At 41.6% G+C, this 26,135-nt stretch overlaps 1 protein-coding gene across 2 annotated transcripts in view; it reads right to left on the bottom strand.

The window, feature by feature from the left end:
* The window catches only part of PHLDB2 (pleckstrin homology like domain family B member 2), a 70,909-nt gene extending 55,738 nt beyond the window's left edge, over positions 1–15,171 (bottom strand). Inside the window, exons 1-2 of one of the 2 annotated variants that reach the window (XM_065416360.1) lie at positions 13,852–15,171; positions 1,616–1,999 (exon numbers count right to left, since the gene is read on the bottom strand). In XM_065416360.1, coding sequence (XP_065272432.1) covers positions 1,616–1,999; positions 13,852–15,162 — 1,695 coding nt within the window. In that variant the 5' untranslated portion in view covers positions 15,163–15,171. The remainder of the gene's footprint in view (positions 1–1,615; positions 2,000–13,851) is intronic. The other variant, XM_065416369.1, reaches the window with a different exon arrangement.
* Between the last annotated feature and the right edge of the window lie 10,964 nt (positions 15,172–26,135).

Below are 26,135 nucleotides of genomic sequence, written 5' to 3'. Positions count from 1 at the left end.
GTGGGAAGAGTGGGGCAAGCCTCTGCGTCCCGACCCCATGCCCCGGCTGGAGTGCCAGGTGGGCAAGCAGAGCAGGGCAAGCCTCTGTGCCCCAACCCTCCTAAAAAATATGAGGCCAACAGAAACATTTCCATTACAGTGGACATTTTAGGGAGGAAGGAATGAGAGACGATTCCAGTTCTTTCCTCTTCTTCTGGCCACAGGCCTGATTGCTTGAACTATGACAACAAAGTTGGTTGGGAATTTTTCCACTAAACATTTTTTGATCAGAAAATTCTCATTAATCAAAACCAAAATGTTTCATGGAAATGTTTCGATTTCAATGAACTTTTCTTGACAGACAGTCAGGTGTCTGACAGAACCAGGGCTCTCAGGGCTTCCAGGCTGCCTGTTCCATGGCAGAAATTCCTACAACTCTAAAGTCCGGAGGGGAGTCCCCTGGCGTCTGGAGTTGGAGAAGGATGGAGCTTGTGATTTCATTTAAAAATAAAACAAACAGAAAAACTTTGATTTTTCTGAACAAAAAATTTTAATTTCCCTTCTGCGGGAAATTTCTATTTTTTCAAAATGGCGGAATTTCCCATGGAATGAAAATTCTGAATTTTGACCGGCTCTACATGAAAATAATTCTAAATTAAATTTGCTCATTCCATGCAAACTGGTTACAGGGCCATTGAAAGTTACAACATATATTCAGTGCAAAGGAACTTACAAGTAAAACTAACTACAATACAAAAATGTAGAAGATTAGCCTATCACTATTCCATCTGAAGGAAAGCTGCCAAAAGGTAAACAGACATAATGAATAGCAAAATATTAATTTGATTTTTGAAGTGTTAGCTATTAGTAACATCACTAAGGAAATTATTTTATTTTATTAAAAGGAGCACCCTTTTAACTTACAAGACTGCACTGTGAAATGAATGGGGAATATTCTGAAGCAGTTTCTTAAAAAGCAGTAGATGTTTGTTGGAAAATATCCTTGGACAGATTTTGTGGTGTGTGAATAGGTCAACTGTCACAGTACACTTCGCAAGAGGCAGCCTATTGATTGGAACAATGGCTTTGTTCAGAATAAGAAAAAGGGATGGGGAAGTAAATTCAGCCAGGTGATTCTTTTCTGCACCCTTTAAAACTATTCTGGTTCGCTGTCAGAAAAAATCTGGTGATCTGAGAGCAGGCAGAAATCTCAGTCAAGGGGAAGAGAAAAGTTACGTGATTTCCTCCTCTTTTGGCAACAGGCCTGAATACTTAAAACTTAAAAAAATGTCATACTCCACATGACAACAATTATAGATTAATTTTGCTCATGAAACTCGAGCTGTCTACAGGACGATTGAAACGCTACTATTTAAATCATTTAATACTGTTATTTACCAAGCTCTCTCTTCCTAAACTGTTTATCATTTGGGAAAAGTACTTAAAATAAACAGTTTTCATAGCAAACGAAATCACCAACATTTCAATTCATACTGGACCAAAACAGTTGTACTGTGTGACTAAAACTTATCTTTAAGCCTTTTTCTTTGTGATTTCCACCATGAAAACTGAATTCAACTGGAAGACTTCAACCAAGGGTTCCCAATATGTGATGTTCACTTCTCAAGAATCTTACCTTTGGTATGATACTTAGGTACGAAGACTCATTGGAACCCTTCAAGAAGGCAGAAGAAGCTAAAACTGGAGTCTTCATATTGTCACTGAAGTGTTCATCAGCTCTAATCCCTCTAGAGGAAAGGAAAGTGGCAGCACTTCGATTGAGATTACTACACTCTGAGAAATCAGAATCACTTGCTGATGATTTCAAGTGGTTTCTAAATCTTGCTTCTGGATTCATTTGAGAATCTTCAAATACAGAATCTTCATCTGACAGCTGAAGTTTTTCAAGTTCTTTATTAATTTTTTGAACATCAGCAACAGTGGTAGCAGCAGCAGAATCGCTATCAGACTTGGAATATTCAGCACATAAATTGAGGATGGTCTCCAGCCGCTGTCGCTCCTAGTAATTGAAACAAACAGTGCTAAACTTAACATACAAATTTCAAGCAAAGAAAATGTCAAAGCTACACAGAGGTTCACTATTTTTTAATGTAATTTTTTAAATTCATTAAACTTCCTTATGTGCCTTTATCAATCTAGGGATAAAGTATTATATATGTTTACACATATACATAAAATGATGGTGTGGCAGAGGAAACAAAAGTTAATGAGGCAAGAAATCCTAAAAATGGGAAATAATTTCTGTAGAAAAGAGTTTAATGTAAAATCAGTGTAATCGTTTAATACTGTAATATATATATATATTACAGTATTAAACGATTACACTGATTTTACATTAAACTCTTTTCTATATATATATATATATAAAAAGGGATTTAAAAAGCAACTGAGTCAAAAGTGAGTTGTAAGATAGAGAACATAGAAGCTGTTCTCCATTCAAGATGATCCCACATTCGAGTTTCAAATTTCCCTTTTCACCACAGAAAAAGATTATAATTATTATTTATTTCCAACAGCACCCAAACGTGAACGGTCCTGCCCAATAGAGCTTACTATCAAAAAGATGTGTCAATCTACTTTGTACTTTTGGCTGTGCTCCTGGCAGAGATTAAACGATTACACTCATTTTACATAGAACCAATTTACACAGAAATCATTCCCTTTTTTTAGGATTTCCTGTTTCATTAACTTTCATTTCCCCCTTCTTCTCCACACTCCCCCACCAATTTTGTAAGTTGCTTTACATCTGGAGACATCCACCTTTGATCCTTAGGAGGTTAAGAAGGAAAATAATATGTCATGACCAAAGGTTGACCAAAATGGAACAGAACCTAAAACAGGGGGTTATTGCTTTGCCAGCAAACTGTTAAGTTATAAAAGCTCATGAAGGAGTCACACCATTTTCTTAACACTGAGAATATGAACAACTATGACAGACTTCAAGCTGTCATGGCTCAAGCTATTGTAGAAACACTTAATTCCTCAGAAGTTTTGAACAGCTCTGCAGTATTTTTAAAACTTATTAGAAAGCAAAACCAGATTTGTAATGCTATACATAATTTCTTTTAATATCAAATTCAGAACAAAATTATTAGATTTTTTAAAAATATACTATAACTTAAGTTCATGTTCCTTTTGTTAAACAAAAAAAAAGAGAGAAAACAAATTTTAATTGGAAAACTGCTTACCATAAGCCTACTTAAAGATATTAAGACCTCATTAAGACAGCTTCATGTTTTGCATTAATACCAACACTAATGAATAAGGTTTTTGTAAATTTTTCATCTTATCTCTAGGAAACACTTCTAGACTATCACTCAGAACATTTAAAAACAATAACAACAGCAACAACATCTCTTCTGAATCTCCCTCCTGCCAGAACCACTACAGGCTTATTCAGTTTCCAAATTCTACCTGGCAGTAAATCCAAAATCAGATTTTGCAAGATAGCTAACTTCTTGTAATCCTATCTCACTTGAGTCAGCAGCAATTAGAAACAAGAACCAAGTAGAAGAGTTAGAGCAAGACACTCTTTCCGGTTTCCCTGAAGCAAACCATGAGTGTAATAAATCTTAACACAAATTAACCAGTACTTAGCTTTTAGTAGGATTCAATGAAGGATTACAAAGTTACATGGATGAGAGCATCCACAGTTAATGTTAAAGAGAACAGATGTATGTATTTTTTAAAACAGATCTAAACCTTCCTGTTTCAGGGCATAAGCAACAGGCATTAGACAGAAATTTCCCCTTTGGGTAGCTTATTCCAAGTTGTTCACTATGGAGTTTCTTGCACCGTCCTCTGAAGCCTCTGCTACTAGGGCCATTGTCAGAGACAAGCTGTTGGACTACATGGTCCGCTAGCCTGATCTGATACAGTAATTTTTATACATTCTTCCATAAAGCAGGTGGCAGATTCAGTAGACAGATGTCAACTTCAAACCTATGACACCCCCCCCCTAGTCTCCAAAAGCCCTCCATGCAACTATACCCAAGCTTCTAAGCCTCTCCTTATTGCCCTAACAGGTTCATCCTCCTTTCCTCCTAGCTGCTACCTTTAGGGCAGGCAACCCAATCCCTAAAACACTGCGCAATGGCTGGCCAGGAACTCCAGCATTTAGGTATCTCTTGTGGTTGCCACTGGGTGAGGCCTGGCCCTTTGATACTATTGTCATAAGAGATAGAAATGAGACAGACAATATTAAAACATACAGTCCCATCCTGCCCTGCAATGACAGGATATATTTCTTGTCTCCCACCTCGTCAATATAGGAAATACCTGATTTTAAACCATAACTACATTTTATCTTCATTAAAAGGCTTATGGGAGCAATGATAAACTACCACTTTGTCAGCTGATAGGAGGGTGGGTTATTTTGGGTATCTTTACAAGTCTTGGCAATGCAGAAAGCTCTCTCTAACACTTGGGGGAAAAAACACAAATTAGGGCAAAAATCTCGCTCACTTTTCAGAAAGTTTCTGATGAACTTCTATATTTGAGGACACGTTATAGAAATGCCTATGTCCAGTACCAAAAATAGTGTCTTTTGCTGTCCTCACTGCTGCACAACTAAGAGGGGAATAAGTTATCTCACTTCTATTTCAAAATGTGCAGCAGTGTATTAAGAGGCTTACACACAGGAAGTTCTGTCTGATGCTATTTCATGTATTCTATTTTTATCACTTTGTTTGCAGCCAACATCTTCTAGTTCCAACACACCTGCATTCACCAGTTCAAGCCATAAATTTTTAAATCAACTGGCAAGCCAAGAAAATGTCCCAGCAACTGAAGAGATAAAGAAGGTGGTATGTGGATAAAAATGTAATAAACTAAATTATGCAAGGAATGTATCATACTAGTTTTCAGGTTACACACTACAGAAAATATAAAATATGCCAGATTGGGTTGTGCTGTTTTACATTCAGTGCATGAGGCTTTGAATCAAGACTTTTAAGCCTTTTTTCAGCACATTTTCCCTTTTATGTACACCATTTGCCTGTGTTTTTAACCCACCATGCCTAGAGCGCTGCGCGGATACAAAATGTATATCAGCAGATGTGGATATTCGCGGATAAAAAGCAGATATCTGCAGAGTTACAGGGGTCTAGCCACAATGAGTGAGACCAGCAGGGCCACGGCCAGTGACTGGGCCAGGAACCACAGTGGCAAAGGCAGCAGCGTGTTGGGCCGCCGCTCGCAGGAGCCAGCGAGCGGCTGTGCTGCTTTCACTGCTGCGGTTCCTGGCCCGGTCGCTGACCGTGGCCCTGCTGGTCTTGCTCGTTGTCGCTAGAACCCTACAACTCCACAGATACTCGCTTTGTATCCAGAGATATAAATTTTGTATCTGTGCAGGGTTCTAACCATGCCATCTGCTGTGAAAAGTGATGTGTACAACTCTAGTGCCTATATTACACTAACACACACACCATTGTTAGCACTGATGAAGATAAACTGGATAGTGGGAAGGCATGGCAACCACTTCAACTACTCCTCTTTTCTGTGAATCTCATTTACATGCCAGGTGTATGAATTATGTAAATGCAAAATGGTGATGTCAGATCAAGATATCAGGGCAGGGCTTGAAAAATCCACTTGACGAGTCATCTGTAGCAAGTAGGAAGCTTTTCAGGGAAAGTGCCATTAGCAGAATCTAAGATTCCATTAATAAAATATATAGAAATAGAGTCTATACCCCTAATTATTGTCAAGTTAACACGAACCAGATATAATCAATGCAACAGTGCCTACTGCTGTTAGCAGGCAAGATTGCTCCAATGCCTCTGATATGGCTTAGAGCTTTGCCAAGCAGCAGCAGAAGACTGAAAAGTGACCAGAGTTTCCACCACTACTCTTCAGAATCTTGTGAGTAGCAAACAAACTAACAAGAAGCTTATCAGCTTCATGGTGCATCGAGCAGCAACAGTATGTGCACTGGAGCTATTCAAAGGGGAGAAAGACTCAAAAAGAGAGACTGAGATGGGGTAGAGTAGTAGAGAGACACCCCCTCCTCCCAATCACAGATCCAGGAGTTTATGGGAAACAGAAGACAGAAAGAGCAAAGGCTTCTTTAATAGAATTCTAGAAATGTAGGGCTAGAAGGGACATCAAAAGGTTATCTAGTCCAGCTCCCTGTGCTGAGCCAAGAACAAGTACACCTAGATTGTCCCCTGACAGGAGTTTTTCCCACCTGTTCTTAAAAATCTCCAATGATGGGGATTCCCCAAATGGAAGTCTATTCCAGAGCTTAGCTATCCTTGTAGTTAGAAAGTTTTCCTAATATCTAACCGCCTTGCTTCAGATTAAGTGTCTCTATTCTTGTCCTACCTTCAGTGGACATGGAGAACAATTGATCACCATCCTCTTTATAACAGCCCTTAATATATCTGAAGACTTATCAAGTCCCCTGTCCCCCTCACTAATCTTTTCTCAAGAGTAAACATGCCAAGTTTTTTTTTTTACCTTCCCTCATAGGTCAGCTTTATTAAACCTTTTATCATTTTTGTTTTTCCTCTGGACTCTCTCCAGTTTGCCCGTCTCTTTCATAAAGTGTGGCAGCCAGAACTAGATTCCCTACTCCAAATGAGGCCTCACCAGTGCTGAGTAGAGCAGGACAATTACCTCCCATGTATTACATACAATGCTTCTGTTAATGTACCCCAAAGTTATATTAGCCTTTTTCACACCTGCATCGCATTGTTGACTTGCATTGAATTTGTGACCCACTATAACGCCCAGATCCTTTTCAGCAGTACTATCACCTAGCTAGTTATTCCACATTTTGTAGTTGTGCATTTGATTTTTCCTTCCTAAGTGAAGTACTTTGCACTTGTCTTTACTGAATTTCACCTTATTAAATTCAGACCAATTCTCTAATTTGTGAAGGTCATTTGAATTCCAATTCTGTCCTCCTAAGAGCTTGCAACCACTCCCAGCTTGGTGTCACCTTCAAATTTATAAGCATACTCTCCTCTACAATATCCAAGTAATGAATAAAAAATATTGAATAGGACCGGGCAGGACTGACCCTTGTGGACCCCATTCGATAGACCTTCCAAGTCTGACAGCAAACCTTTGATAACCACTCTTTTAGTACGGTTCTTTCAACCAGTGGTGCACCCACCTTATGGTAATTTCATCTAGACCACATTTCCCTAGCTTGCTTTCCTTCCAGTATTAAAGAGAAGGAGATGTGGGCTGGGCTTCACATATACCCAAGGTAATAGACAAAGGTTTTTAGAGCGCTAGCACAAACACCACCAAGTCTGTCGACCTAAGCCGGGAGGCTTACTCCTCAGGTTCCAAAACGCTGTGTAGACATACCCACACACACGCACACTCAAGGTGGAGGGGGAAAAGGTTAGTTAAAAAGAAGAGGGAATTTGGGAAAATTGACCAGAACAACTATGGCAGAATAAACTATTCCAGAATAGCTCTCCATGTGGACACTCTATTCCAGAATAAATCACTTTATTCCAGAATAATCAGTGCACTTTGTGAGCACACTATTTATTCCAGAATAAAGTGATTTTTATTTTGGAATAGTGTGTCCACATGAGGAGCTATTTTGGAAGAGCTATTGTTTATTCCATAATAGCTATAATTTCCCAGTGTAGACAAACCCAGAGAGAAAGCTCTTTCTCTCTTCCAGCAACCAGGAAAAGGGTGGGGGAATTGGGGAGCTTTGAATTGATCAGACACTAGTTACCCAGCAAACATGAAGCCCCTGAGCAGAAAGTACACTTGCTAGGAATCCTAGCAGCCTCACCCTCCCCACCTTTTTTCTTTTTTTAAAGCATTTTGAGGCAGGGGCTGAGGTTTTCACCAGGATATTGCATTTTGCTCAGATTGGTGCCTTCCTTCCCTACCCAAACACACACACTTGTACTTATTTTTCATATCACACTCAGGCTAGTAGGAGTCCAAAATTATTCAAGCCCTCGTATGGTTCCATATTCTGATCTCTGCGTAAAAACAGAGTAACTCCATTGAAATTGATTTCTATTCTGGCCTATAGTGCACCTTCTAATTAAATACAAGGCTGGAGAAATTAAGCTAAGTGTGTGTGTATGTGTATATATAAAAAGTTAGAGAGAGAGAGAGAGCAGGAAAAAATAAGTTAACTGCTTACATTTATTTAGGTCTGTTGGAAGAGATCTAAAGTAAGGTCCTCCTTAACACTGCTGATCATTAAAGATTCTACAGTACTATTTTGCAAAAATAGGGGTGTTACTTAAGATGGAAATTCACCAGGATACCAAGGTTAATTACATCCTGTGTATCTAAAGCATCTAGTGGCTTCAACCTGATGTGTGGTATTTGTTCCTGTATTAAATTCAGCTGCTCTTAAACAGCTGCCCTGTAACACCACAAAGATTGCTAAATATAAACAGTGAGAGAAATTATCTATATTTAGCCTTCAACTACCTCAAGGCGCTGTTTGCAAAACTTAACTAGCTAATGTTTTTTACATAATCCTTCGATATCCTAAGTGATAGGTTAAAGAAAGTGATTGACATTTTCAAGCAGTATGGAAGACTGAGCCAGACAAATTATAATTATTTTTAATGGATGATATGTGTGTCAATCCCTTGTACTGATTTCAATGTCCTACCTATGTTTATTTCTTTTTAACTCACATGAACACGTCACACATAACTATGATGATGCCACAAGTTTTCTACATTCAACCTAATTTTGTATTATTTCCTACTTACAGAATAAACTTTGACCATGCTTAAATGTTCAGCAAACTGGGAGAAACAAGTCTCTTAAAATATGTTCTCCTCCAACTCCATATTCATATTGCTTGTTAATTCATTGCTCATTTAAGTTAAAATCTCTCATGAATACATTCCTGATTTCCAGAAAGGCTGCTTGACCTATAAAAGTATGGTTTACAGATCCATACCAAGAGATGGGCTGTGGACAATATTTTACATAATTCCAAATAGTAATTTTTAAATATGTGGCTCCACCTACAGGTAAAATATTGTACTGCCTCTAAATCAGCACTAGACAATCTCCAGCAAGGTTGTGACTATCTGACAGCACCTAAGTATCAACTTGCCTAGATTGTCCTTAATATCTATCCAACTTGTCTCTGTCAGCTTGTGTATAAATTCCTTACTACAGTCAGTATTTCAACCAATACTGCTATTCATCCCCCTGCTTTTCTTAGATTCAGATGATTGATTGCATTCGAACTTCAATATGTATTGAGGTTTATATTATACTCAAACATGTGAGGTTTAGCCAAGTATTTTATGAATGTTTATTTGTCTAATAGGTCTTCCCTTTAAACATTCATAAACCAGTTATAAGGGGGAGATGTGTTTTTAAACTTTGGCTAAGTTCAGCCAGAATTTACAATGGCGTCTGATGGTAAAAATTCTGAAAGATCCTCCCCACACTCCACTCCTCCAAGATGCAAAGTCCAATCACCCTATCTCCTCAGCAACCTTGATCAGCATAGCTCTTATGGAATTCTGGCTATAACCCTAAAGCTGTCTTCCCTGTCCTGCAGCTCATGACACACACACTCATACCCATTACAGAAAATCCAGACAGGAGGACAAGATCAGGGACACAACCAGCCTCATGAGATACAGGGAAACAGGCTGGCACAGGAAAGTTTGATTGACACCTCCATGCACCAGTTTGGACTCTGGCCCATGGATACATATATTTTTTAAAAAGAGAGAAAGAACACCAAACCCTGCTCTTAAAAAGAAAATTACTTTGTCACATGGGTAACAAAATTAGAATTACATTACTGAAGCTAAAATTATTCCAGAAATTGAAATGGACATTTCACTGTTTGTGCTGTTTGTTTACTTCGGTGTTTTACTCCATGTGAACAGTAAAAGCAGACCATTTAGTTTCATATTCAGGGACTAACAAAGGCTGCAGTTTCAACATTCTCCACCAGCCTGTGCAAGTTAAAAGCAAGCAAACACACACAAAAAGCAGTTTCAGAGATGTTTTTTAAAAAATCATAAAAAGAAAAAGAAAAGAAAAAAATTGGTTAGTTCAAAGGAAAATAGTGGGCCAAACTACACTGACTCTTTAAAGTATTACAGTGCCTGAAACACGGTTTCAAAACTGATGTTTGCATTTCCAGACTCTCTCTAAACACATTCTATTTGGCTTACCTTACCTCACATTAAAAGGCCAAATATTTGGATAAAAATTGACTTCCCCAAATCATTTATCGTTAAGCCATTCAACCCACACTTCTACTCAGCACTTTGAATCCACGCATTTTTGGTTATCTATCATCTTTTCCACAGGAAACATGCTGTACAAATCCACATTCCATCAAGCAGGAAGAAGAAGGGTTAAGTACCTTTAGCAGGTGTGCAAAATCAAGCTAAAAGTAAAGAAGTCCCAAGGAGCTGTGGGTGCTCAGCCCATTTGGAAAAAATCAGACTGTGAATGCATGGAGACCCAACACTGATTTTTATATACAGGGTATAAAGAAATGGTATTTTTACAAATATATACTTCCTGCCAGGGCTTGGCTAACTAATTATAGTGATTGCTCAAGCTCTCAGATGTATTGTTCTGATTTCCAATCCTTAACTGGATAACTTCAAAAAGTAATATATAGCAGGATGTTGAAGAGAAGACTAAATCAAGAACGAGCAAATTCCTTCATGTGTAAGTCATACAGCACCTAAAACAGTCAATCTTTCACACATTTTAACATGTTGAGAAAACATTAGGCTAATTCTCCTTTTATAGGATCAGGATTCTAAGGAAGTATTGAGCTGGGAGAAACAAATGCTAAATAAAAGGAAAGATTTAGTCATCTCATCTAAAAACAGAATCAGAACATATCTTTAGATTGGCATTTTACTTTCAAGAGAACAGCAGTACTAACTGTAGAAGCATCCCGCCCAAAATCCAGGATTTTCCTCTTAAAAATACAAAACCACTACACCATACTTGGTTTGAATTTTTCAGTGACGGAGTACCTCCCTCTTGCAAGCTGGTAGCATTGTTCACTGGAAAGGAGTCAATGGCTCTAACACAGTAAAAATGTTAAACCAAAACTTTCCACAGTGGACACTTCAAGTCTGGCACCAAAATAAGTCACCACATTATCAGAAGCACTGACAACTCATACCTAAAGCTGGTCAAAAAATGGGAGACAATACTTATATCCAAAAAGATTTCAGCAAAAATGTGATTAAAATGGTGATTCCCTCCCTCCCCCCCCCCCCCCCCCCCCCCACAAGTTGTCCATCCAACTCTATTTGCAGCACTCACTGGCTTTAATGGAAATCATAGGCCCTCAATATCTCTGAAAATCTAGCTAGTTTCATTTAGAAATCCAATATGGATTTAGGTACCTTACTTTAAGCACCCAACTTCGAAAATGTTTGCTTTGTTTTTTAAAATAATAATAGACTTTAACTCTGAGTATACCTATTATAGTATAATATGTTCAGTATCTCTAAATAACTAACATTGGTGAAATTAATGCCTCTACACTGGTATGAGGTTGGGGCGGGGAGTGTGTGTGGGGGGGAAATACACAGGATTTAGGGGCAAGAATTAAACAGAATCCAGTCCTCAACCAGAGACCGCTTTCAACTTGGCCTAGAATAAAGGCCATGACCCCGTATACTCATTATATGAGTATTTGTGGTCGCTGAATCAGCATATTTGTGGATTCAATAGCCAACCGCCACTCTTTCTTCAAATTTCCATCTGTATCCCTGAATTTTGTCATACAATGATCTGACAGAGCAGAATCAAGTAAACTGCACTGCAGATATTAGGCTTTGTCTACACACAAAAGTTGCACCCATAGAACTAGATCAGTTCAACAGTGCCTTAGTTTAATTTACCTCAAAATGTATAAGGAACTGACAAACTAAACCAGGAGTGGGCAAACTTTTTGGCCCGAGGGCCACATCTGGGTGGGGAAATTGCATGCAGGGCCATGAATATAGGGCTGGGGCAGAGGGTTCGGGTGCAGGAGTGTGGGGTGCAGGAAGGGGCTCAGGGCAAGGGGTTGGGGTGCAGGAGGGGTGTGGAGTGTACGAGGGGGCTCAGGGCAGGGGATTGGGGTACAGGAGGGGATGCAGAGTGAGGGAGAGGGCTCAGGGCAGGGGGTTGGGGTGTGGGAGGGTGTGGGGTGCAGGAGGGGGCTCAGGGCAGAGGGCTGGGGTGCAGGGGGGATCAGGGCAGAGGGTTGGGGTGCAGGAGGGGCGTGGGAGGGGGCTCAGGGCTTGGGTGCAGGAGGGGTGCGGCAAGGGGTTGGGATGTGGGAGGGGGCTCAGGGAAGGGGGTGGGATGCAGGAGGGGTGCGGCAGAGGGTTGGGGTGCAGGAGGGGTGCGGGGTGCGGCATGGGGCTCAGGCCAGGGGGTTGGGGTGCGGGAGGGGTTCGGGGTGCAGGCTCTGGCCCGGCGCTGCTTACCTGGAGCGGCTCCAGGGTGGCAGTGGCGTGCAACGGGGCTAAGACAGGCTCTCTGCGGGGCTAAGACATGTCCCTGCAGCCCCTGGGGGAGCCAGGGGGCAGAGGGATCTGTGTGCTGCCCTCGCCTGTGGGTACCTCCCCCGAAGTTCCCATTGGCCACGGTTCCCCATTCCCAGCCAATTGGAGCTGCAGGGGGTGGTGCCTGCAGGCGAGAGCAGCACATGGAGCCCTCTGGCCCCACCTCCCTCCCCCCAGGGGCTGCAGAGACATGGTGCCGACCGTTTTTGGCAGCAGTGCAGGGCCCGTGGCGTCACGGGGGTGGCAATCCTGCGGGCCGGATCCAAAGCCCTGATGGGCCGGATCCGGCCCGTGGGCAGTAGTTTGCCCACCCCTGAACTAAACTGATATAGAGTCACTTTTAAACTAGTTAGGAGTGTTCACAAATGGGACTGCACCCATTTAAGTACATCAATTTCTAAACTGATGGAATAAAATCAGTGCAACTTCTGTGTATACATGACCTTATATGATCCCTGCAACAAAGGGTGCATTTTACTTTGCTATAAGTGTAAAAATATTTGGGGAAAAAGGTAAATATTCTCGTGAGGAAGTTTAAAAATACAATTTTTTTTTAAATTTACATTTTGAAAGATTTGATTTTTTCAAATAGTGTGTTTCCGTTATATGATTTCTCCTTTTGGGGTATTATTCAGTTTTAATTGATGGATCAGTATAGCTCTAATTATTTTACCTTTAATTTTTGAAGCATTATATAATCTTAATATTTTGTCTTGAATCAAACATTTTGGATGTCCTACAGAATGGAAATGATTCCCCTCCTCCCTCGCCTTGTGATCACTAGAAAGAACCAACAAGTAGAGAAATCAATGCTTTGATGAAGACACTCAGGAGACAAAGTCTTGACCAAGCAATTACACATCAGGTAATTTTGTTGTCCAATTCTTTGGTGCTTATTGAAGCATGACCCTGAAATCTTACAGTGGAGACATAGGTTTTGTTTTGTTTTTTTACCCGGTGTTTACCACAAAACAGTGCCATCAAGTTGGGAAAAAAAATGTTTTTAAGAGTGTTGGAGCCCTGCCGTGCAATTTGTGGGTTTTATGTACATAGATATTTTGGCGGAACCCATAGATTGAACTACCATAATTTCTGTGAATTTCCTACATTTTTTTCAAATGATTGAATGATACCATCTGATATGTTGATGTAGCATACTATATACCCATTAACTTTAGAGACTGACATAGTAAACAAGCCGCCAGCGCACAAGGTCATGTATTTGAATTTCAAAACACAACAGCAGATGTTTTGCATCTACTGTATACTCTTAACAGTTTGCTTTGGAAAGTTAGTTTTGAAAGCATTAAACACTGGTAAAAACTAAAAGGAAAAGAAAAATTACCAGTCGTTCCATCTCCTGCTCTCTAAGCCTCTCTTCCCTTTGTCTCCTGTGATAGTCCATTAGGTCATCTCTTCCAGAAATTGAACTAATACTGTTCTTTCTCTCCCGTAAGGTAGGTGTCTGTCTGAAGCTTTCCAGGTCAGATTCATCAAACTCCATGGAACTAGTGGAAATGTTTCTTCTGACAGAGAATGTTCTGTCAAGATCCACAGGGGAAAAAGAATTACTGGGGCTTGTCCCTGAGAGTCCAAATCTATCAAAATCATCAGAAACATGGGAGAAGGAAGATGCTAAAAGCATTTTTCTAGCTATTCGGGGGCTTGCAGGAACACTAAGAGTTGAACTAACATAGGAATTACTGTCAGACACAGAATTTGTATATGGTGACACCCCTGAGCTGCAAGAAGAAAAATTAAGGTAATTATCAGCATCTAATGCACTTTGAGGTAGATCTTTTTCTCCGTGTTTTTTTCTTTTGGAATTACCAAGAGAGTTTCTTGGAGGCAAACTTAATGGCATCAGCTGGCTTTCTGTCGATTTGTACAGTCTGGGCAGAGAACGACTATAAACTCCCATATGACCCAGTGACCCACCAGAATACTTCCTAGTTCTTGAACCCAGAGTCTCAGTCATGGTCTCCTTATGCTTAACTGGTCTTGAATGAAGGGTTAGGTGGTCTTGAATATTCATCCTCCTGCCTTGTTTTGGGCTGGAAGGCATGCTTGCAGCCCCTGAACTGCTGACAGGTGAGAGAATTATTTCACTACCTGAGCTTCCATTCCACATTGCAAGAAGAGAGCCTGAGTTCTTCTTCCCATCCAGCACTGCTGGGAAGAAGACATTGTCATACGATTTATTTTTTTGACTATATTTTGAATAGTGAAACTTATCCACATGTCCAAAGAGTTTTTCATTTTCTCTGTTGGCATGAATATCGAAGTCTGTCCTTCCCAGGCTGTACCCACTAGAGGATGGAGAAGTGAAACCCATATGCTTTACAGAGACACTTTTATCTGAAAGATAAGGGCTCTCACAAGAAAAGGGTTTACATCCTTGAATTTTGGTAGCGGAATTTATATTTTTAACACTAGATGAAGGGCTGGGTTTAGCTGGCACAGGTTGTGATAGGGTTAAATAGGAACCGGAGGAGTCCCCATTTGTTTTAAATTTAAGGCTTGATGAATATTTCTTCTGGTTGAGGCTATCCATAATATCCTGGAGATCATTTTCAAAGGAATTAATCACAGAGCTTTTTCCTAAACTAGTATTTTGTAATTCCAGCTGGTTTTGTATGTGGCTGTATTCTGCCATAATCGTACTGGAATCTGTGAGAGAGAGGAAAAAAGGGGAAAAATTAGTTTTCAGCAAATACATGAGAAAGCCTCACCCCCAAATTAGTTAAAAATAATCGTATATACTTAATCTATCATGGAAAAATAACTTTGTTCTAAGATATGTAATTATATTATTAGAAACCTTAACAAAAGGTGGGTGTGTAAATTTTATAATCCCAATTTGACAGAGAAGGAAACTGAGTCAGAGAGCAGTCAAGCGATTTCCCCAAGGTTACATAGCATATCAGTGACACAGATGGGAAAAGAATCTACATCCCTTGACGCCTGTTCTGGTGACCTGCCCACTAGAAATACTGACCCTAGTTTTTCTAACAGAGTTTTTTAAAGGTGTGGTTTAGAACAGGGTTTCTCAACCCATGGGTCGGGACCTAAAACTGGATCGCCAGAATGTTTCAAAGGGTTGTGGGGCAGCTCCCGTGACTCCTGTCCAACAGGGTGGGCTGGGCCCACCTCCCTGCTGTCTCGCAGGTCCCAGCACCACTCAGATTTAGCCCAGCCATTATGACGATGAGAATACGGATACGCCATATTTGAGTGTCTGGCACTGCAACCCCATGAGCCAAATCACAACTCCACTCACACAAATTTTGTCCAGTCGGGGAGTGGGGCCAAATCTGAGCAGCACTGCAACCATGGAGGTTGCAATGCCCAGAGTGGAGATCCAATCCCAGCCAGCCCCACAGCACAGGGGTTATAGGCGCTACCACTGTGGGGTGAGTGCTGGGCAGGACCCAACACTACGGGGGGCAGGATCTGACTGAAACCACCCCGGACCTCCACTCCAGACTATTTACTGGGTGGCAACAGACCACGAACATTTACAAATGGGTGCTGAGCTCAAAATGGTGGAGAACAACTGGTTTAGAACACATGAGAAGGAGACACAAACTCATGAATTCAAGTCCTATCCCTATCTATTTATCTTAGGTAGATATATAGCCCCCATCACTACAGAATCTGCGCAACTCACAATCTTTCATTTATGTATCTTCTCAAAACTCCTGTGAGGTTGGGAAGTGAAATTAATCCCATTTTACAGCCAGAGAACTGAGACACAGAAAGACTAAGTGCAACCTATTAACTATGTGCTTGGTCCATAGCTCACTCAAGTCAATGAGAGTGCTTCCATTTGCTTCAGTGGGCTTTGTACCAAGGTCCTATATAAATGTGGACAAATCACCCCCTTGCCTCAGTTTCCCCCACTGTAAAATGAGAATACAACCTATTTTTCAAGGGTATTATGGTTTAGTTCTTTGATGTTTGTAGAACACTTGAAAGATGAAAAGCTCTCTATAAGCACTATAGTCTTTAAGATGTAAAAAAAATATGAAGTTAGCCACCTTGCGTTATTAAAGGGGAATCCAAGGTTGTTATAAATACAGAAAGCTGTTTAAGAACCCATGTCCCTAGTAGAACAATAGTTCAGAATTACAAGCTATAAATACATAGTCAAACAGATCATGAGATGAAAAATCATTTTTTGTTCAGTTACGTGTCAAGATCCAAATTTCAGCCCAAGAGTTCTGAGGAGTTTTCGTTAGAAAGGAAATCTCTGGTACCTAAAGCAGTGAAAGGAATGCAGTTCCTGCTCTCCTTCTGTCAGTGATAGCATCAGCCACTGCCAGAGACACACAGAACCCTGAGGGGGCTTGATCTCAGGCCTTTGCTGATGTAAAACAGCTCACTTAACCTTTAAAGCCACTCTTTGGCAGGCTAAATCAAGGAATTAGCTGTGTATTTGAAGTTAAGGAAGCAATTATCCTTCACAGCAACAATGGTCTTGTGGTGAGGGTACAGGACTCGTCATAGGCCTGATTTTCGGAGGTGTTGAGTACCCGCAGTTCCAACTGAAATCAATTAACTGGAAAGGGTTATCTCATCCCTATTCACCATATGAACACAGTGCAGTCTGTTTTACTTATTGCTAAAGTTATTGTCTCATCTAATTGTTAAGAACATAAAAACGGCCATACTGGGTCAGATCAATGGTCCATCTTGCCCAGTATTCTGTCTCCAATAGTGGCCAGTATCAGAGCTTCAGGGGGAGTGTACAGAATGGAGCAGTTGGAATGATCCACCCCCGTTATTCCCTCCCAGCTTCTGGCAATCAGGTTAGAGTGGTCCCAATCATGGGGTTGCATTCCTAATCACCTTGGCTAACAGCCATTGATGGACCTATCCTCCATGAACTTATCTAGTTCTTTTTTGAACCTAGTAATACTTTTTGCCATCACAACACACCATGGCAATAAGTTCCACAGGTTAACTGTGCACTGTGTGAAAAAGTACATCCTCTTGTTTGTATTAAACCTGCTGCCTATTAACTTCATTGGGTGACCCCTAGTTTTTGTATTTGGGAAAGGGTAAATAACATTTCTCTATTCACTTTTTCCACACCATTCGTGATTTTATAGACGTCTATCATATCCCATCCTTAGTCATCTCTTTTCAAAGCTGAATAGCCCTAATCAGTTTAGTCTCTCCTCGTATGGAAGCCATTCCATACCCTTGATCATCTTTGTTGCCCTTCTCTATACCTTTTCCAATTCTAATATATCTTTTTTGAGATGGGGCAGACCAGAACTATACACAGTATTCAAGGTGTGGGTGTACCATGGATTTACATAGTGGCATGATGATATTTTCAGTCATATTTTCTATCCCTTTCCTAATGGTTCCTACCATTGTTAGCCTTTTTGACTATTGCTGCTCACTGAGCTGAAACTTTCAGAGAACTATTCATGGAGACTCCAAGTAACAGCAAATGTAGAACCATTATTATATATATATGTAGCTGGGATCATTTTTTCCAACGTGCATTACTTTGCATTTATCAATGTTGAATTTCATCTGCCATTTTGTTGCCAAATCAACCAGTTTTCTGAGATCCTCTTACAACTTTTCACAATCAGCTTTGGACTTAACTATCTTGAATAATTTTGTATCATCTGCAAACTTTGCCACTTCGCTGTTCACTCCCTTTTTCAAATAATTTATGAATATGTTGAATAGCTCAGGTACCAGTACAATTCCTTGGGGGACCCCACTGTTTACCTCTCTCCATTGTGATAAATGACCATTAATTCCTACCCTTTGTTTCCTATCTTTTAACCAATTACTGATCCATGAGAGGACCTTCCCTGTTATGCCTGTTGAAAACACTATCTGCAGCTTCAGACCTGAACCCAAAGTCTGACACTACATACCCTTTCATGCCTTCATGCTAGAGCATGTAGGTCCCTGGAAAGTAGACAACACCACCAACTCATTTCACAGGGTCAATCAGGATCGAATGTTAATGGCTTTTGAATACTAATAATCTTGGCTGGATTTGAGCCAGCAAGTTTAGTGATGAAAGGCTTCATATCTCATTGTTGGTACTTTGAGCCAGACAGTTCCTTATAATGTGAAATTTTAGTTAGAAAACTTCAACAGGACTTGTACAAGTTTTGTTTAGTGGTGACAATCAAGTTCAAATTGACAAAAAGAAAAAAAAGCCATTCGTGTTCCACAGGGCTCTGTCTGGTAAAACAAAACAAAACCAACTGAAAAAGATTAAGCACTTGCATGAGTGGTGTTTAGAAGTTCAAACCCGAAGACCAAAAACATGAAAGTTATTTGTGATTGTGAGAGCTTATTCTTCATATCCACCACTCCATTCTTAATAGTACTTAACAACCCCTTCACCCCCCCCATTCCAAATCTCTCTCACACTTTCAATTAATCTCGCATCAAATACTAACCATTCAAAACAAGATCATGATGCAACTAGCCTAAATTAGCATCAAACATTACCCTATTTTTTGCATAATTTCTACTGACTCCTGTACAGAAACATGTTCAGGCACAGTAATGTAATTTTAGGGACTGTTTCATTACTACCCTTCAACACTGAAGGGGCACATTTAATCTCATGAAGAATAAAGCCATTAGCGAAAGAACAAGTAAACTAATGAAAATTATCACATTTGTTCATGTACTTCTCATGTCAAAGAGCAAAACAAACAAAAGTCAGAAATACCTCTATGCAGCCGCTTGAATTTAACTGTTCCATACTTTACCTTATATGAATTCCTCAGCACATCAGCCTCAATGAAGCAAAGCACTTAAATCAATAGGACTTCTACACTTAGCTGAATCTAGCTGTCTGTCCATAAACCAGATCTTTGGTGGAATTTTTTAAAGCTATTCTTTCAGTAATGACTCTCCGAATGTACCATGACTCCTTAGATACTCTTGCTGGCACTCCCTACACATGTACTCATGAAGACTAGAGGCAGCGTGTGCTTGGTAATGTGTAAGGAATTCATTCCTTTTGGAGGTCAGACAGAGCTGTAATTGCTTAACCTTCAGTGCACAGTGCAAGGATCATCTTTTAAGCCAAGTATTTGCCGGAGAGAGTTATAAAGAGGCAGCATCTTCTCTTTTCTTCCTTGTCTGGTTTCTCTGTCTAGGTGGTTAATCAGAGGGTCAGTTCTGCTACTCACTGAGGACAGACATAAAACTGAGATTTGTTCTTTTTTGTGATGCACCCAGAGGCTATGGCAGAGGTGGACAAACTATGGCTCGCAGGCCACATCTGGCCTGCGGGACCATCCGGCTCGGCCCTTGAGCTCCCGGCTGGGGAGGCTAGCCCCCAGCCCCTCCCCCGCTGTCCCCCTTCCCCCGCAGCCACGCGGCTGGGTGGCGCGGCTACCAGATGTGCTGTCCTGAGTGGCATGGTAAAGGGACTGGGGGGTTGGATAAGGGGTTGGTGTCCCAGGGGGCAGTCAGGGGACAGGGAGCAGGGGGCAACTGGATGGAGCAGAGGTTCTGGGGGGCAGTCAGGGGACGGGGAACAGGGTGGGGGGTTGGATAGGCATGGGAGTCCCAGGGAGCCTGTCAGGGGGTGTGGGGTGTGGATAGGGGTCAAGGAACGGGGAACAGGGGCAGTTGGATAGGCGTGGGGTCCCGGGGGGCCTGTCAGGGGGCAGGGGTATGGATAGGGGTCAGGGGAGTCAGGGAGCAGGGAGGCTTGGATAGGGGGTGGGGTCCTGGGGGGCAGTTAGGAGTGGGGGGTCCCGGGAGGAGGCGGTTAGGGGACAAGGAGCAGGGGGGGTTGGATGGGTGGGGGGTTCTGAAGGGGGCAGTCAGGGGGCGGGAAGTGGGAGGGGTTGGATAGGGGGCGGGGGCCAGGCTGTTTGGGGAGGCACAGCCTTCCCTACCCGGCCCTCCATACAGTTTTGCAACCCCAATGTGGCCCTCGGGCCAAAAAGTTTGTCCACCCCGTGCTATGACAATAGGTCCCTCTTAGAAAAATAAATTATGAAGGTAACAAGAGCAGAGAACTGACAATTTACAGAGCAAACAAAATTATAGCACCAAAACCAATGAAGTCTCCAGTAAAGTTACAAGACGTGCTTTGTGCATTTCATACCTGATGCAATGCTCTGGAAGGAAGAGACGTTACCTCTGTTTGTCATCATGTTTATTCTTCTATAACATGGTTAAGACAAAGCGAGTATGAATCAGCCAGGTAAATTTTGACCTGCAAGTAACAGAAGGAAAATATATTTTAATAAATACATGCTGAAACTTTTTAAAAAGGCATTTTTAAAATGCACAACTGAAATGAGCTTTTCACAATATTCTTCTGACTGACAGGAATACCACCGACATCTGGAACAGAAATGGTACAAAGATGTTTGGCATGGATATATCAAATATTTGAAACATTTCAGTTTATTGTTAGGCTTCATTTGTCAATCTGAAAGTCCATGTAACTTTATGGTTTTCTCCTGTTCACACAAAAAAAATCATTAACCTCTCTTTTTCCTTTAAAAGAGAGAATGTGTCTAGTTAATAAACAGGACTCCTGGGTTCTATTTGCAGCCCTGTGTCTTTCTTTTAGAAATCGTAAAAATTGTGAATAGTTACCTCACCAAGGCTCATTTTGAAATGTTTAATGCATGAGTCTTCATAAAACTCTGAGACAGATGGGAAAAGTGCTATAACAGTATTATCAGTATAAAAATATACTTGAACAAAATTTAATGCCAGCAGCCCTGCAATCACACACAAACATATATCAAAACAGAGTGCACAAGCCAAGATATAGAAAATATTTTAGGAAGGACAAATTTCCATCTCAAGCTTCTAAAGGAATTAAACCATAGGAGAACAACAAAGACTGTTTCATGTTTATTAAAAAAAAATCCCTGGATATGGCTAGGGTGACCATATGTCCCATTCTGGCCGGGCCAGTCACATTTTTAAGCTCTGTCCCGGGGGTCCCTACTTTTTTGAGGAAAATGGGCATTTCTCCCATTTGCTCTTCCCAACTGATCAGCTGACAAGAACAAACAAATGCCCAGTTTACCAAAAAAGTTGCCCCCCCCCCGCAGCGGGGGCACGGAGGAACATTGAAGGAGGGTGGCAACTGAGGTGCGGGGCACGGAGCTCGGGGTGGGGAGTCAGTCCCAGTCACTGGTGGTGCGGAGCTCGGGGGCATCATCCGCTACTGTGGGCAGCAGGGGGCTTGGGGGCTCAGCCCCAGCCGTGGGTGGCAGGGGCACAGAGCTCAGGGGAGGTCAGTCCCAACGGCTGGTGTTGCGGCACTTGTGGGCATCAGCCGCTACTATGGGCGGTAGGGAGCTCAGGCACTCGGCCCCAGCCCCACCCATGGGTGGCATGGGGCACGGAGCTGGGAGGGGGGTCAGCAGTGGGGGGTGGCTCTGACTAGCAGGCAGGGCGGGGGGGCGGGGCAGCTTGGGCCCGGCCGTCCTGTTTTTACTTTTGGAAATATGGTCACTCTAGATATGGTTACAAAACCCCCAAAACCCCCAACTTTTAACACAAGATTTCCAGTGCGCAATCCTTGCCATTAATTAGAGATCTAAAAATAAATGAAAATTAATATGGGAAGTGTCAAGTAGGCCCTTGTGTAATAAGGAAATGATAATAAAATGTCTTTTCTTAATTAATGCAACTGAGGTTACAAATGAGTGAAATAAAATCCTTTAAAATACGTAATAACATAAGAATGTCCATACTGGGTCAGACCAAAGGTACATCTAGCCCAGTATCCTGTCTATCGACAGTGGCCAGTGCCAAGCGCCCCAGAGGGAATGAACAGAACAGGCAATCATCAATTGACCCACCCCGTTGCTCGTTCCCAGCTTCTGGCAAACAGAGGCTAGGGACACCATTTCTGCCCATTAAATGACAATATGAATGTTGATTGTTTTTAGGTTTCTCCCATTTAAAAAAAAAAAAAAAAGGGTTGCAGGAGACAAGCAAAGAATAGAGGCAGCTGTGTAACCTTCTCTATAGACAGGCAACCTGTCCAACTTTAATAGTCACAAAATATGGTGTCTCAGTTGTCTTTGTACAGAATTTACTTGTCATGTTTTTGTACATTATTTTCCTGGCAGTGAAGCACAGCAAGCTGTCCACAGCCTTCCACAGAGAGCCTTTGTCTTCTCCTACCTTCTATCATCTTGCCCCATACACTTGGAATATTCTCTCCCTTCTTGTACACCCAGTCCCCTTCCCTCTCCTCTGTCATAGCCCCTTTTCTAAAACTCACTTCCGTGACTCATTCCTGTGCTGACCCCACTGATGATGCTTTTTCTTTAGTGAATCACCTCCCACCCCTTCTGCGGGTAGAGAGTATTTGTCTATTTGCCCCACCATAGATCTCTCACTGTGCTGAGGAGGGAGCTGCCCTCTGCAGTCTTCCAGAGAGCACTTAAGCCTGGGTTTTAAACTTAACATTAGTTTAGTGTTATTGTGCCACTGAGAGTTTATTGTCACGTTCACCCCTCTGCGACCACTCCAAGGGTTCTTAATGGAATAGAAAGGATCTTTCTCCATTGCCTCTATCTCCCAGCTCCCCCAGCATCCCCCTTCCGTTAACTGTCCTTACTCAAAGTGTCCATGTTTCAGACACTCTTCTTCCAGCAGGAAAAGGGTTGACCTTGCTACATCTGCACCCCATCAATCTTTCAGTCCCTCTAGGGGCTAACAGAGCATTATGAGCAGTGCTCCCAAGCCCCTACCAACCGCCTGAGAACAAAGCAAAAGGCTAAGCATTCGGTCCCACACTCCATGGCAACATGTAATCCCTGTTGATTTTTAGCTAGCTAATTTTCTAGTTAAGAGATAGGGTCAATTTTTAACTATTACTAAAACATACTGTGAGCCAATTAGTCTCCACACAGTCACATCCTTACTAGTGCAAGAACTTTCCCTGCTGCTGCTCCTACAGCCTTCAGTATCACTCTCCATTTCTTTAAGCATCTCAACCGAAAACTTGTCTTAACCCTTGCCTCCACGTTTAAATCGTATTTAGCTCTGTAATTGCATTAATATCTTGGGGCACTGTTTGTAGGAAAGGCAGTATTAACAAAACTTTATTCCACTGTAAATATATTTGCTGTAAAGAAACAAGTTCTCTCAGCATATATAAGCTAACCACATTTTAAGAGCCTGTGGTAAGGGCAAATAGTCCTTTCTTTTCCAATGGCCACACAAATTACAAGCACATCACAAGCCAAGGAGAACTGGCAGTGATGGAAAGCTCAAAAAACTCACATATGGTGCACATCTGATGATCACACTACACTGAAAGCAATAGGTGTTTTAACTTCCCAGTACATATTCAATTTCTGATCAAAGATTAGAATCACATACATTTATGACAATATTTTACCACCCAAAAATGTAATTTATATTTATGAATCAGTAAAAGGAAAAGATGGAAAACTTTAGTGGAGTAGGGGACAGAAGCAATACGGTTGGGGCGGGGGGGTTGTGGGGGGTTAAGAAAGATTTTAAGTCACAACTACTTATACATTCTAAAATATCTCTAGTGCAGAATTTAAAAGATAAACTGAAAAGGAAAAAAACATAATTGAGCTTGTTCCTATTTTAGCTGCTTTGTGATATATGAAATCAGCTGATAAGGCTTTTGTTAAAAAAAAAAAAATCTGCTTGTTTTTATATTGGAAGTTCAGGTCTTATCTCCCATGAAGACTCTATGGCAACCTTGTAACCGATAAATTTTTTATATGACAAGAGATTGAACACTGAGCAACCAAGAGGGGATGTGTTTTCAACTGTTTGAACGAAACAGTTGAAAACACTTTTTGTTTGTTTTTGTGAATACCTAATTTATTTCCATTGCCTAATAAACAAGCAAGAGAAACAATGTAATGTCTTTGTTAAAAATTACATATCACACTATCTCAATTCTTGTTTGAGAGTTCTCAACACACATCTGTGTTATCACCTCCCTCAAGAAGACCTCTAACAAAATCAGATAACCCAAACTTGACATTTCTGTTATTTCTAATGTAAAAGCACAAACTAGAAAAATTAAAAACAAAACCCTTCAGGCCTTCTTAATGCATGTCACCTTTAAGGATTTCATTGTGTTCACTGTTTGTATAGAAATTACAATGGAGAATCAAATAAAAATTAACTTTTTAGAGATAGGACTAATAATTATATAGATATAAATATAGATAGCGCTATCACGTGATTAAACCTGTCTTTTTCAAACCCACTTTAAGTTACAAATCAGTAATGCTGCAAAATATAAACTTCTGGGAAAATAAACAAATGAATAGGTCAAGAAGCATAGTTTATTGCATACAGTCATCCACACATACTCGGATTAGTTATTTACGGCCTGATCCAACTTCCATATAAGTCAATGGGAGTCCAACTCCATTAATGAGCATACAGTGCACTCTGCCTTGTCTGTTAGGAAACAAAGTGATTTCATATGGGATTTGCAAAGTCATCTGAAGTGCACAGAATCAGCATTAGGACTGAACTCTCATCTTTATATTGCCCAGGCCAAACTTTTAAGTTTTGTTTTATTAACAACCATAAAACACAATGATGCAAACAGGCTCTTTCTCTAACAAAACAGTCCAGTTATAATTAGGGTGACCAGATGTCCTGATTTGATAGGGACAGTCCCGATATTTGGGGCTTTGTCTTATGTAAGTGCCTATTACCCCCGCCCCCGTCCCAATTTTTCACCCTTGCTATCTGGTCACCCTAGTTATAATACAAGTATTACTTCACATTTAAAAACCTCTCATTTTTGAAGAATGGAGTTCACATCTAATTTATAAATTGTATACCAATATTCTTGCACACCAATTCCACCAATCCACAGAAATGGCTTTATCCATCTTCAGTTTACAAAACACACAGATTTGGGATGGTATCCTCTCTCCATATGTGCTGTTCTTCCTCTCATTTACCATTCACTATTTAGCCTCGTAAAAGCTTGTCATGGCTATAACACAGTCTGCTTTTCCAGAGAGTGGAAAGTTTAGTCTTTTATTAACAAACGAATCACAAAGACAAGTCCAAATAAATCTGACAGGGATATCAGATACGTTAAATCAGGGGTGGGCGAACTTTTTGGCCTGAGGGCCGCATCGGGTTTCGTAAATTGTATGGAGGGCCAGTTAGGGGAAGGGGTCGTGGCCCGGCCCCCACCTCCTATCTGCCCCCCCCCCCCCGGGACTCCTGCCCCATCCACCCCCCCCGCTCCCTGTCCCCTGACTGCCCCCGAACCCCTGCCACCCTATCCAACCCCTCCTCTCATTCCTGACGGCACCCCCCCCGAGACCCTGCCCCATCCAACCACCCCTTCTCTCTGTCCCTTGACTGCCCCCTGCCACCCCCATCCAACCCCCCCTCCTTCCTGACTGCCCCCCCGGGACCCCTGCCCCCATTCAACCCTCTGTTCCCCCCGACCCTTATCCACAACCCCACCCCCTGACCACCACCCTGAACTCCCCTGCCCTCTATCCAACCCCCCCTGCTCCCTGCCCCCTTACCGCGCTGCCTGGAGCACCGGTGGCTGGCGGCGCTACAGCCACGCCGCCCTGCTGGAGCCGGGCCACGCTGCCGCCGCCACCACGC

This window comes from Emys orbicularis, chromosome 1 (assembly GCF_028017835.1).
Source record: "Emys orbicularis isolate rEmyOrb1 chromosome 1, rEmyOrb1.hap1, whole genome shotgun sequence".
NCBI classification, from domain to species: domain Eukaryota; kingdom Metazoa; phylum Chordata; order Testudines; family Emydidae; genus Emys; species Emys orbicularis.
Note: the sequence above shows the minus strand (reverse complement) of the source record. Positions and strands in the feature narration are given on the sequence as shown.